The sequence below is a fragment of the Eschrichtius robustus genome, chromosome 19, assembly GCF_028021215.1.
Source record: "Eschrichtius robustus isolate mEscRob2 chromosome 19, mEscRob2.pri, whole genome shotgun sequence".
Lineage (NCBI taxonomy): Eukaryota > Metazoa > Chordata > Mammalia > Artiodactyla > Eschrichtiidae > Eschrichtius > Eschrichtius robustus.
Genome location: NC_090842.1, coordinates 68656467 through 68669699, shown reverse-complemented (window position 1 = coordinate 68669699; position 13233 = coordinate 68656467). Strand labels below are relative to the sequence as shown.

General features: G+C 46.6%; 1 protein-coding gene across 4 annotated transcripts in view; it reads right to left on the bottom strand.

Moving 5' to 3' along the window:
• Nucleotides 1-11378, bottom strand: part of ZNF304 (zinc finger protein 304) — a 36273-nt gene extending 24895 nt beyond the window's left edge. For 3 of the 4 annotated variants that reach the window (XR_011071613.1, XM_068529298.1, XM_068529299.1), the window contains exons 1-2: nt 10951-11378; nt 9251-9377 (exon numbers count right to left, since the gene is read on the bottom strand). Coding sequence is in view for 3 of the 4 variants with exons in the window: in XM_068529298.1 (XP_068385399.1) it covers nt 9251-9377; nt 10951-10983 (160 nt within the window). In the remaining variant the exon portion in view is untranslated. Of the gene's footprint in view, nt 1-3634; nt 7373-9250; nt 9378-10950 lie in introns of those variants that run through there. The other variant, XM_068529297.1, reaches the window with a different exon arrangement.
• Nucleotides 11379-13233: the final 1855 nt, after the last annotated feature.

Genomic DNA, 13233 nt, shown 5'->3' with positions numbered 1-13233 from the left:
GTACATCTGACCAAGGTCACCTAACTTACACAACTTGTGTACATGGTGGTTGGAAGCTAAGATGCTAAATCAAAGGTGGCAAAAGCTGACTGGACTGACCAGGAAGGGACTGACGGGAGTTCTTTCCATAATAAACCTGAGGATCATAGAAAGTTCAGGAAAGTAGGTCCAAGTCTCCTGAAAGCTATACCTGAAGTATTAACAACAAAAATCGACTGTAGAGTAATTTAATCATTAAAACAAAAATACTTTTAAACTATAAGAGATTTTCAGGACAGACTAGAAAAAATTCCTAATTTCAACAGTTGGGAGTCACAGAGGTGCTTATGTAAGAGCAGCTGTTTCATGTCATTTTACCAGTGGTGTTAAGTTTGAAGTTGGAGACCTAATTCAAAAACAGAACTTAGAATAATTAGCCCCTTTAGCTGAACTGTAAAACCTGGCAGCTACATATCTACAAGACAGGATCTGAGGAAAACATGTGTCCCTGCAGATCAGCAGGGGCTAAGGGGCCCACGTCCCAACCAACCACCTATTGACAAGGACACTTGTAAATATTATAAGTAGAAGGGACACTGGAAAAAAGGTTGTCCCATCTTATGAAGAAAAACCAAGACAAAGAAAATCCCTCAGGGACTCCCCGCTCCCTATGCAGGGAGCCCGGGTTCGACCCCTGGTCAGGGAATTAGATCCCGCATGCCGCAACAAAGATCCCACGTGCCGCAACTAAATGCCCGGAACAGCCTAATTAATTAATTAATTAATTATTTGAAAAAAGAAAATCCCTCAAATCAGAGCAGTCAGGGTGCTTTGAGGAAGGAAAAGTGCCCAATAACCTGCCATATCCTTTAAGCCCTCAAGATGAGTTAACTATAGATGGTCATCCTCATCAATTCCTGATAGGTATGGTTGCTATTTTTTCTCCATTAAACACCAACAGCTTAGCTCAATCTCTTCCTAAGAGTGGAAGGTATTTCAAATAACCCACAGATTTTCCCCATTTCAACAGTAACACTTGGGCCATTGACTGAAAAAGCAAAAGCATTCTTCCTGCTCTGTGATACCATCCCTGCAAATTTAATAGAAAGAGTTATTAAACTGCCAAATATCCTATGGGTAAAAGAAGAGATTACAGGGAAAATGTTACAAACATAAATATTTTGAACTAGATGAAGATAAAAATGCTACATACAAAAAATTGATATGCTACAACTAAATTAAATGATTAGAGGGAAATGTATAGCTTTAAAAAGCTTATTACAGGGCTTCCCTGGTGGCCCAGTGGTTGAGAATCCACCTCCCAATGCAGGGGACCCGGGTTCGAGCCCTGGTCCGGGAAGATCCCACATGCCCCAGAGCAACTAAGCCCATGCACCACAACTACTGAGTCTGTGCTCTAGAGCCTGCGTGCTGCAACTACTGAAGCCCGCACACCTAGAGCCCGTGCTCCACAACAAGAGAAGCCACCACAGTGAGAAGCCCGCGCACCACAACGAAGAGTAGCCTCCACTCGCTGCAACCAGAGAAAGCCCGCACTCAGCAACAAAAACTCAACCCAGCCAAAAAAAATAAATTAAAAAAAAAAAGCTTATTACAAAAGAAGAATGATGTCAATAACCTAATATTCCATATTAAGAAACCTGGAAAATAAGACCAAACTAATCCCAAAGCCAGGATAAGAAAGGAAATAATAAAGATTAGAACAAAACACTGAAACAGAAAACAGAAAAAAATTTTTTAAAAATCAATGAAAGAAAAAAAGTTGGTTGTTTCAAAAGATCAACAAAATTGACAAAACTCTAGGTTGGCTCACAAAAAAAGAAGACAACAAACTAACAAAGTCAGGAATGAAGACACTATTGACCCTACAGAAATTAAAAGTATCATAAGGGAATATCATAAACAATCCTATTCCTCCCAAATCAGACAATTTAGTTAAAATGGACAAATTCCGAAAAGACACCAATGATCAAATCTGACATAAGTAGAGACTGTATATAGCACTATACTAAGTAGTTTTTATTGAAAATCTTCCCACAAGAAAATTCCAGGCTCAGGTGCCTTCACTAAGGAATTCCAGCAAGCATTTAAAAAAGAAATATCACTGATCCTTCAAAAACTCTTCCAGAAAATAGAGGAGGAAACACTTCCCAACTTATTCTATGAGATCAGAATTACTGTGATACAGCAGCAGTCCCCAACCTTTCTGGCACCAGAGACTGGTTTCGCCGAAGACAATTTTCCAATGGACCGGGTGGGAGGGTTGTGGGGGGCGGTGGTTCAGGCGGTAACGCGAGCCATGGGGAGCAGCAGATGAAGCTTCGCTCCCCGGCTGCCCTCCCGCAGCTCACCTCCTGCTGTGCGGCCCGGTTCCTAATAGGCCACGGACCAGTACCAGTCCATGGCCCGGGGGGTTGGGTACCCCTGTGATACAGAGGTATCAGAAGAAAACAAATCTACAAACTCAGTATCATTCATCTATATAGATGTAAAATACATTAACAAAGTATCAGAAAACTGTCTCGGCAACATATACAAAGGATTATACAACATGATCCAGTGGGATTTGTCCCAGGAAAGGCAAGGCTGGCTTAACATTTGAATATCAATTAATGGAATAAACCATGTAAATAAAATAAAAGGCAACAAGAAAAAAAAAACCCCACAGCCACACAATGATTATCACAATAAATGAAGAAAACTGGAACAGAGAGTCTAGAAATACATCCACGCTAATATAGTCAAGTGATCTTTGAAAAGGGAGCAAAGGCAAAGGAATGGAGAAAGGATAGTCTTTTCAACACATGGGGCTTTAAAAAAGTGACCCAGACACAGATCTTACACCTTTCACAAATATTTTCAAAAAATGGATAATAAACCTAAATAAAAAACTATAGAACACCTAGAAGATAACACAGGAGACAATGAAGACCTTGGGTTTGGCAATGAGTTTTTAGATACAACACCAAACCACAATCCATGAAAGAAAAACCGAGTATTTTGGACTTGACTAAAATTTAAAAGTTCTGCTCTGCAAAAGACACTGTTAAAAGAACATGAAAAGATATTCATCATGTCATTAGGGAATTGCAAATTAAAGCAACAAAAACATACTGTTACTACACACCTATGTGAATGGCAAAAATCGAAAACACTGACAACACCAAATGCTGACAGGCATGGAGCAACAGAACTCTCACCTACTGCTCGTGGGAATGCAAAATGATACAGCCACTACGGAAGACAGTTTCTTACAAAACTAAATATACTCTTACTATATGACCCAGCAAATCATGCCTTGGCTTGAAACCAAACAAACTGAAATCTTATGTCTACAAACTTATGTCCTCCTACACACAATGCATATTGCAGGTTTATTCATAACTGCCAAAACTTGGAAGCAATCAAGATGTCCTTCAGCCAGTGAATGGATAAGCAAACTGTTACATCCATACAATGGAATGTTATTCAGTGATAACTTATACGTAAATCTTCACAGCAGCTTTATTTGTAACAGCCAAAAACTGGAAATAACCCAAACATCCACTAACAGGCAAATGGATAAAAAAACAACTGTGGTATATCCATACAATGGAATAATACTCAACAATACAAATGAACAATTAATACATGCAACAAGATGGCTTAATCTCAAAATAGTTACGGTTATTGAAAAATGCCAGAGTCCCCACTCCCCAGAAAGTATATACCATATGATTCTATTTATATGAAATTCTAGAAAATGCTTGCTATTACTTGTGAATTGTGGGAAAGGGGGCCAGAAAGGACTGGGAGGAAAGGATTATAAAGGGACACAAGGAGTCTTTTGGTTGTGTGGGATATCTCCATTATCTTGATGGTGTGGTCTCATCAATATTTACACATGGTGAAACATAACATGTTTTACACTTCATATATTCAGTTTATTTCATGTCACCATACCTTAATGAAGATGTTAAGAACTAAATGTTCCCTATGAAAATCCATATTTACCATTCCTCTTGGAAAGTCACATCTGCCAACTGTTCTGGTTCTAGCATATCCCTCTCCCCACAGTTTAGGGGGATGAGCCCTGCCTCAGTATCAGCAATGAAGTCCACGTCCACTTCAGTCACTAGAAATGTTGGCTGGGTCAGAGAAGCCTGATTCCTGGATCTCTCATCAGTGCTGGGGTTCCTGCCTGTGCAGTGATGGCCATAACGTCAACAGCCCAGGGAGGTACAGGAATCCACAAACGTTTAGATTATTTACTGTGACAGTGCATTGGCCACAGGAGACTCAGATGTCTGAAGGTCCTGAGAATTTCTGTACACTTTCATGCCATACAGCCAAAATCACATGGACGTTTATAGATGCCACTGTTAGAACAGACACACATCCTCTCACTAGCCACAGTCATCCCCACTCCATTATCTTAGTGTTTCTGTACCAACTATGATTCCTACCTTGCTCTAAAGGGTTAAAGCCTTCCAGTCAATGATAGTTGCCTATGGGATTCTGGACATCAGGGACTGGCTCCTGTATAGGTCCAGGAGACAGAAATCCCTCAAAAGTGCTGGGGAATATGGGACATTCCCTAGGAACAAAGGACCCAATTCATGTTGCTTCCACAAGCACTGGAGATTTCCACACCAACTGTGCCCTCCTCAGAACGAACTGTGGGCTCACAGGAAATCCTGACTTCTAGGCCACAGGATTAGGTGCACAAAGCTCTTCAGACTTTTCTAGCAAGCCTTGGGCAACAATGCAAACTAGGCCAGACTAGACTGAGAGCTGTTCTCTACCACCCTGCTGTCCCTTCTGAGGCACATACGGTTGGTGTCAACATTAAGGTGTTCCTCCCTTCATGTCGGCAAAACCCAATTTTTTCTCAATCCATTAGACACAGTGAACTGACCTCCCGTGAGTAAAGACTGCCACAGCAGGCCTTTATCACTGCACAAACTAGAGTAGCATGGGGCAGGGATTTCCAAAGTTGGGTGACTTGGGAGCAAGATAAATAAGTCACAGCTATCATGTGACAGTCAACATTGTCCAGGAAAAAGAGAAATCTTGTCTGGAAATCCCCAGGAGACTCCAGTTCAGATCCTTTCGGCCAGAGCTAGATCATGGTCACTCAGTACCCAGTCATGGAGGTGGAAATGAGGACCTTCAGTGTGCTCAGAACATTCACGATCCTCTCGAGGGATCAGGAGAGACAGCGCAGGGGTCCACCTTTCCTGAGCATATTGGAGTAACTGACAGACACTGTGGGAACTTAACAGCAATGAGATGGCTTCCACCACAGGCACTGGCAGTGATATAACTGTCAAGAGCCCTGGACAGTTGAGGAAGTGCAATGCACCTCATGAGAGCTTCTCACCTACGTGGTACTTGTCGGGAATCTCCCCGGGGTGGATGTACGATTGTACAAGGTTGACCTGCTGGCTCCCTCACAAAGGGCACTCACAGAGCTCTTCTCTGGTGTGAGTCCTCATACCTTGAACAAGGATACAGCACATTTTCTGCATTCATAAGGCCTTTCTCTAGTGTGAACTTTCTGGCTGCTAAACAAGTGTAACAGATGCAGCTAAAGGGCCATCAAAGCTGTTGCATTCATGAGGCCCTTCACCCGTGTGAACTTTCTGGTGCCGAACAAGATGGGAGCTTCTGCTATAGGCTTTCCCACATTCACTGCACACGTAAGGCTTCTCTCCAGTGTGAACCCTCTGGTGAAGGATGAGGCTAGAATTGCGGCTAAAGAATTTCCCACATTCACTGCACTCATAAGGCCTCGCTCCAGTGTGAACTTTCTTGTGCTGAACAAGGTGGGAGCTACTAATGTAGGCTTTTCCACATTCACTACACACATAAGGCCTTGCTCCACTGTGAACCCTCTGGTGTAGAATGAGGCTGGAGTTGTGGCTAAAGCATTTCCCACATTCACTGCACTCATAAGGCTTCGCTCCAGTGTGAATTCTCTGATGCACAATGAGGTTGGAGCTATGGCTAAAGAATTTTCCACATTCGCCACACTCATAAGGCCTTTCTCCGGTGTGGATTTTCCGGTGCTGTACAAGCGTGTCTTTACGGCTGAAGGCCTTTCCACACTCGCTGCACTCATAAGGCCTTGCTCCAGTGTGAATTATCTGGTGCTGAACAAGTGTGTCTTTGCAGCCAAAAGCCTTCCCACATTTGCCACACACATAAGACCTTGCTCCTGTGTGGACTCTCCTATGTTTAATGAGGCTGGAGTTATGGCTAAAGAATTTTCCACATTCTATGCACTCGTAAGGCCTTGCCCCAGTGTGAATTCTCCAGTGCTCAATAAGGTGAGAGCTTTGGCTAAAGAATTTCCCACATTCACTGCACTCATAAGGCCTTTCTCCAGTATGAAATCTCTGGTGCTGAACAAGTGTGTCTTTACGGCTAAAGGCTTTTCCACATTCACTGCACTTATAAGGCCTTTCTCCGGTGTGAATTCTCTGGTGCTGAACAAGGTGGGAGCTTCTGCTGTAGGCTTTTCCACATTCGCTGCAGTCATAAGACCTTTCTCCAGTGTGGACTCTCTGGTGCTGTACAAGCGTGTCTTTGCGGCTGAAGGCCTTCCCACATTCACTGCATGTATACTGTCTTTTTCCATTGTGAAATTTCTGGTGGGTTTTTAGGTGAGACAGGTGAATGAAGGCCTTTCCACATTCCCTACACACATGTGATGTTTCTACACCATGAATTTTTGTGTGACGAATAAGAACTGATTTCTCCTTGGACAGATTTCCACATGGTAGGCACCTAAAAGCTTGCAATTCAGCCTGAGTTATCTGGTTGTCAAGGAGAGTGAATGTGTTCAGGAAGGCTTTTCCATTGTCACTGCAATTGAGAAGCATCAGTTCATCATGGTCTCCCTGGTGTCGCCCGAGTCTGGAGCTTTGTGGAAAAGGCTCCATGAACTCAGCCCTTCTGCATGGACTCATTCCATTGTAAGTGCTTTGGTACTGCAACAGGCCAGAGCTATCCGGCAAGTCCATCCCTTCCTCCCTGCAAGTAAAAGGTCTCCCTAACATGTGGACAGCACAGCTCTTCACAAGTGAGGCCCCATCATCACCCCTTCTGACAGGATTCTTCCCACTATATTGCTTCTGGTGCTGATAAAAATTTTCATTGAACAGGAATCCTCGCCCACAGGGGTCACATGTGTACCGTTTCTGTGCAGGGCATGATCCCTGGTGTTCAGCCAGGTGCAAAATGTCTTTCAAGAGTGGGTCACATATCTCACACGGCTGGGCTTTCTGGATAAATGGACATGACTCAGGAGTCCTGACCTCTGACACTCCTTCTACAAAAACGCTCTGCTCAGAAGGGGCCTCCTCATTGTCTGATTCACACCAACAACCTGAAAGCAAAGAAATGCTAGTGAAGTACACGTTGACTTTGGTGGGAAGCAGCAACTCCATCACATATGTATGTGTGACACACCAATGAATGAGTCCACTGGCTTTTGGCAGGATGAGGGAGCCAGGATCAGGAAGGGCCCACTGTCGGTCTTGGGCCTCTAAAGGTCACAGTACGAAGGAACTCTAACGATGGGTAAAGACACAATGATGTTGGACAGTACTGGAAGTAGAGGCGAGGTCTCCAATTCACTCCTCTACAAAAGCGTTTCAGCAGGGCCTCGGCTGCTTGTGTCAGGTGAGCTCTGTGCAGAAAGCTGTGTCCAGGCCCAGGAAAATCTGATTGCAAGTAAGTAGCTGGTTCTTAAGGAGTACATACGGATACGTGCACAACTCATGACACATTATAGTAGCCAATGTTGCAGAGCACTGCAGACGGAGAAGAGGAGAATGAGTGAGAGACATGGAGGCCAGAGAGGTGGGGAAACAGCCAAGGGATGGAAGACAGAAGAGAAACGTCAAGTGCCGAGAATGGGGAAGGAAAGGGAGAAGTGAGGTACTGCTATGCGCCTTGGCAAGAAAACACTGGTGAACACAAAGCAGGTTGACGGTACGATGTGAACCCAGCCCTAAGATGGCTCTCTTTCAGCTCCCATGCGGCAGGGCCAGGCCCTCTCTGGCCTCTCTCACTGTGGCTGGAGTCAGGGTTCCCTGTCAGGCACCCGAGGCTTCCTGTCCCTCTCCACCTGGGCAACTACATGTGATCAGGAAGATGGAAGTTGTAAAGAAATCACAGGGCAGATGGGTGGCCCAGATAGACCCATTCCACAGAGAAGAGAGAAAATGTTTTTAAAAAAGGAGAGAGAGAAAAACCTGAAGGAGGATTTGGCGGGACATCCCTGTGTCTGCCACAAGCAGTGACCATGTCAGTACCTACAATTCCTGGCATAGTCATGCCCCAGGAAATCTCAGCCAGAGGATAGGGGCAGAACATGGACGCAGAGGCATCATGGATCTGGAAGTGCCCAAGCCAGGCAGAATCTGTGAAGCAGACTGAAAGAGCCCTGAACTCCTAACCCGATCCTGAAAGGCTTTGGGCATAGGTGTCGGGACTGCTCAGCGAGGGAGGGGACACCACACACGGCCCAGCCTCGGCACCCACAGCGCCTACTCTGGGAACCAAAGAAAGGAAGGAGAAGAGTCACTGATCTGGCTGGACTGAAAGAGCTGCCCCAAGGGAAGTGGGGAAAAAGCAAACCCCAAGGACACTGGAGCGGGCATGGGGGCCTGTGGGAGGCAGCTTCTCCGATGGCCCCCAAGAATGCCTACCTCCCAGTATTCCCGCCTGTGTAGGCCGCTTCCCTTGACTGTAGGCGGGACTGATTGACCCATTTCTAAGGAACAGAATAGGGCAAAAATGATGAGATCATTTTCTCCAGGTCAGGTTACAAAAAGACCAGCTATCATCCTGGACATTCTCACTTGCTCCCTTGCTCAGAAAAGGCACCTTACATGTTATGAGGTGCACTACAGAAAGGCCACCATGACAAGGAACCGAGGGAGGCCTCTAACCAACAGCCAGTGAGGAACTAACGCTCACAGGTCAACAAGCCGCAAGAAACTACATCTTGGAAACACAAAACATGAGTGAGTTTGTAAGTGGATTCTTCCTGAGAATGGCCTTCAGATGAGAACACAGGTTTGGCTGACAGCTTGACTGAAACCTCATGAGAGACCCTGAGCCAAAAGCACCCAGGTAAGCTGTGACGAGCGAGGTTCCTGATGCACTGAAACTTATATAATGCATTTTAATTGTTTTAAGTCACTAACTTTTGGAGTAATTTGCCATGTACCAATAGATAACTGAAACAGGGACTTACCCAACGAGGCCACAAGTGCAAAGTTCTCCAGCATCACGTCACGGTACAGGAGTCTCTGAGCTTCCTCAAGGACCTCCCACTCCTCCCGGGAGAAGTACACGAACACATCCTCGAAGGTCACACAGCCCTGCCACGATGGGGACAATTGAGCCCACAGACAACAGGACTCCCCAGTCTACCCATTAACCTACCCACCCCCTGGTCCTCCCCAGCCTCCCAATTCAGAGGCGATACTAGGCCTTGACACCACTATTGCCAGCTCGCTCCTGTCCCTCTGATCGCTGTGTGCAGCCCAGAGCAGAACCAGGCAGGTCGGCAGAAATATATTATATAAGCTATGGGTCTTGCATGAAGGGCACCAAACACTCTCCTGCTCGCATCCTCAAGAACATGCCACCCAGAAACAACTTTAAGGCCATCGGGTCACACTCCTCCCAACATGTATCACTCTGAACCACACTTTCCTCATATCTGGGACCACACTCCATTAACACTGACAACCTTCTGACCCACACCATATGCACCTCCAAGGCAACCCCCACTCCTGAAGCCACTCTGCATACAGTATCCAGGAAGTACTCATGTCTTTATGACAGGCACCACTGCCACCCAAGTGCCTGAGCAAGATGCCAAGTCCTCAGGGCCCAGTTTCCACTTTCTTTGCCACCATCAACACTTATGTGGACTATTGCAGTAAGCTCCTCCCTCATACCCACACTCCATTCTCAATTAGACAGCAGCCAGAGGGAGCCTGTTAAGATCCGATTAAGAGCATGTCTCTTCTGCTCCAAATCTTCAATGTCTTTCAACACCCTCAGAATAGAAGCCCAGCTCCTCAGCCTGCCATTCTTGTCTGACTCCTGGCCCTTTTCCCAACAGACATAATGAAAACCTGTGGTTCCTTGAGGACTCCCAACTCAATCTTACCTCCAAGCATTTGCACATGCTGTTCCTGGGTATAATACACCCTTGCAGTACTCATCCCATTAGCTACCAGAAGCAGGAACCTCTTCATTTAACTGTTGGCTTAGATTCAGGATACTGGGCTAGAAAGGACCCTCCTTTAAGGGCCCCAGACTCAAGTGCAGGGGGAGGGACAGGTGAAGAGTCCCAGAATCTCACTATGTCTCATCAGAAAATCTCCAACGACCCTAGTTTAAAAACATATACAAAATCCATACACCTCTCTAACCCCCACTGCCACCACTCTGGTCCACCCGCCAACAACACTCACCTGGACTATTGCTGTAGACTCCATCCTGGTCTCCCTGCCCACCCTCAGGCTTCCCCAATCTTTCCACTCTGCTACAAGAGGAAGCCTGTTAACACCGATGTCAGATCACCTCCCTTCTCTGTTACAAAGCTTCCATGGCTCCCGCCACCATCAGAAAAGAGGCCCAGCTCCTCAGGCTGCCATTCCAGGCCTGATCCCTGACTGCCTGCTCTCTATTCTCACCAAACATAACAGAGACCTGCGGTTTCCTGAACACTCCTAATTCATTCTCACCTCCAAGTACCAGTTGGTACTCACCCCATCAACACTGGGAATGGGAACCTCGCCACATATCCACCGTCAAGGACCGCCCTTCACCGCCTTCATACTCAAGAGAAGGGAGGGATGAAGGCGAAGTGTTGAAAGCCCTAGAACACACCATCCCCTACACCTGAGGCGGTGAGGGCTTGAGGGACCCTCCACTCACCTGAGCCCGGTCCATAAGCGCCGCGGCCGCCATCGGATCCTCTGAGCAGAATCGGGTCGAGAAGCTGGCGACTGGAGCGGGCTCTGCGGGAGCAGCCGAACCCCCACCCCACACTGGGCGGAGTGGCCTCGGGACGACTGTCGCACTCCGAGCCCCAGGCTCCCCCTTGTAATAAGGCGCTCAGGCTCAGGGTGCCGCCTCCGGAAGCGGACGAGGACGGAGGGCGGGTGTGAAGGCCTCGGGAAGAGCGCAGCCCCGGCTGACACCTCCGCGCAAGGCGGCCCGTCCCACGACGGGGACCATGGAGCCTAACAACGACGCGGAGAGAGGTCCTATCCTTTCTACTGTCCTTCCCTGTTCGATTCCGAAGAGCCGCACGGAAGGCGGACCCCAGCCAGACCTCCCGACCTCCACAGCCACTCTAGACAGCCCCGGCGCAAGCAGAAAACGTCACGGCCGCGACGCCGGAAGTCCCGCCCCTGCCGGCAAGGGCGGCAGGAAACGCCCATCTACCGGACTGTCATTGGCGCAGCACGGATGCGCCGGGCACAGACTTCTGGGTAAAGGAGTTTGTGTCCTCCATCCAACCAGATAAGGGTCCCCTTTCCGGCTCTCCCCGACAGCGGTGCGGAGTTAGGTGGAGGGAGGAAGGTCGGCGAGAAATTTGGTCGCGGAGGGCCAGAGCTCCTCTTAAAGGCGACGCGCCCAGATTCCCGTGGTCACCTGTGACAACGTCGCGTCCTCCGCCGTCTCCAGCAGGTGGAGCATTCTTTCATGCTGGGAGAACTGCTTCACCTCTCTTGAGTTTTGGGGACTGAGATTTAAATTGAACGATGAAGGGAATTCCCTGGCGGTCCAGTGGTCAGGACTCCACGCTTCCAGTTAGGGGGCGCCGGTTTGACCCCTGGTCGGGGGAACTAAGATCCCGCAAGCCGCGCGGGCCGGCCAAAAGAAAAAAATTGAACAATTAATATCCCTCTCTCCTGCGGTCTTCGGGTAGTAACATATGGTCCTCCTATTCCTTGCCACCCAAAATTGGGTCAGCAGCACTTGTGAACTTACTGAAAATGCAAGTTCTCGGATCCAACCTACACCTTCCGACACAGAAACCCCCCAGAGGTGGGAGCTCTTATTAAAAGTCATGACCACCTCCCTCCCCCAAAGTACGACAACTAAAATGGGAAAATACTACAACCTACCTCATAGGAATTGAGATGAAACATGCTTAGCACAAGGCCTGGTGCTAAATACACACAAGCTATTATTGTTATTATTCATCATCTCCACAAGGTTCTCACATATACAGCTATAGGAGTATGTCAGAGGCCCCTCTTTGCAGAATCACTGATCACGTTTTTTAAAATAGAAAATACAATCACTCCCTGAGTCAGCAAGTAGCGTTACAGATAATGGTAAAAATTTTGCATAGAGCACACCTGTATACCTGTAGGTTCATTCTACTTTTTTTTTTAAACATTAGATGAAGGAAATTTTCAAAAACTACAAGTAAGTCTGTTGTCAAAGGGATACATTTTTACAGACCATATGATTCAAAACGTAGAACTATCAAGACTAATTGCTCTTAGGCTTAAGTGGGCAGTGGGTTAACACAGTTTCATATCATGGTATACTTCACAAGATGACATCATAGTTCATGTCTAATTCACAAGAACAAAGACTCAAACTCCTCCTGCCTTCCCCTCTCTCAGGGCAGGCAGACCCAGGTACAAATGTATGATCATGACATGGTCCAGTCTGATATCTAGTGGCTCAAGGTCACCAGGTCTGGTCCTCCTTCTCTTCAGCTCCCAAAGGAGCAATAATTCGTGGGGAGGTGTGAAAACTGGAAACAGTGAGGCCCAAAGAGGCAACCCCAGGAAGGAGCATAAATGAGAAGATAAACTGAAGACACATTATTCACAATCACTCCTGCCCATTTCCATTGGCCAAAATTTATTTGCATGGTCCCAAATTAAGTAAGGGAAGCTGGGACATGACTGTCCTCTTAGGTGCCCAGAAGGAGAAAACAGTATTGGTGAACAACTAGCCAGTTTCTAGCACAATCCATTGATTTGATCACCAGACACCCATTTTTTATTCATCTTCTACATTCTACACTCTTACACCCTCATTCATGTGACCAGATCATAATTTGTTTAAGCATGTTCCCATTTATGGTTGAGTGAGTTGTTTCAACCTCTTGGCTGTTATCAATAAAGTTGTTATAAACCTTCATGTATATATATTTTGGAGAAAAAAAATGCCCTAATTTCTAATGGGTAT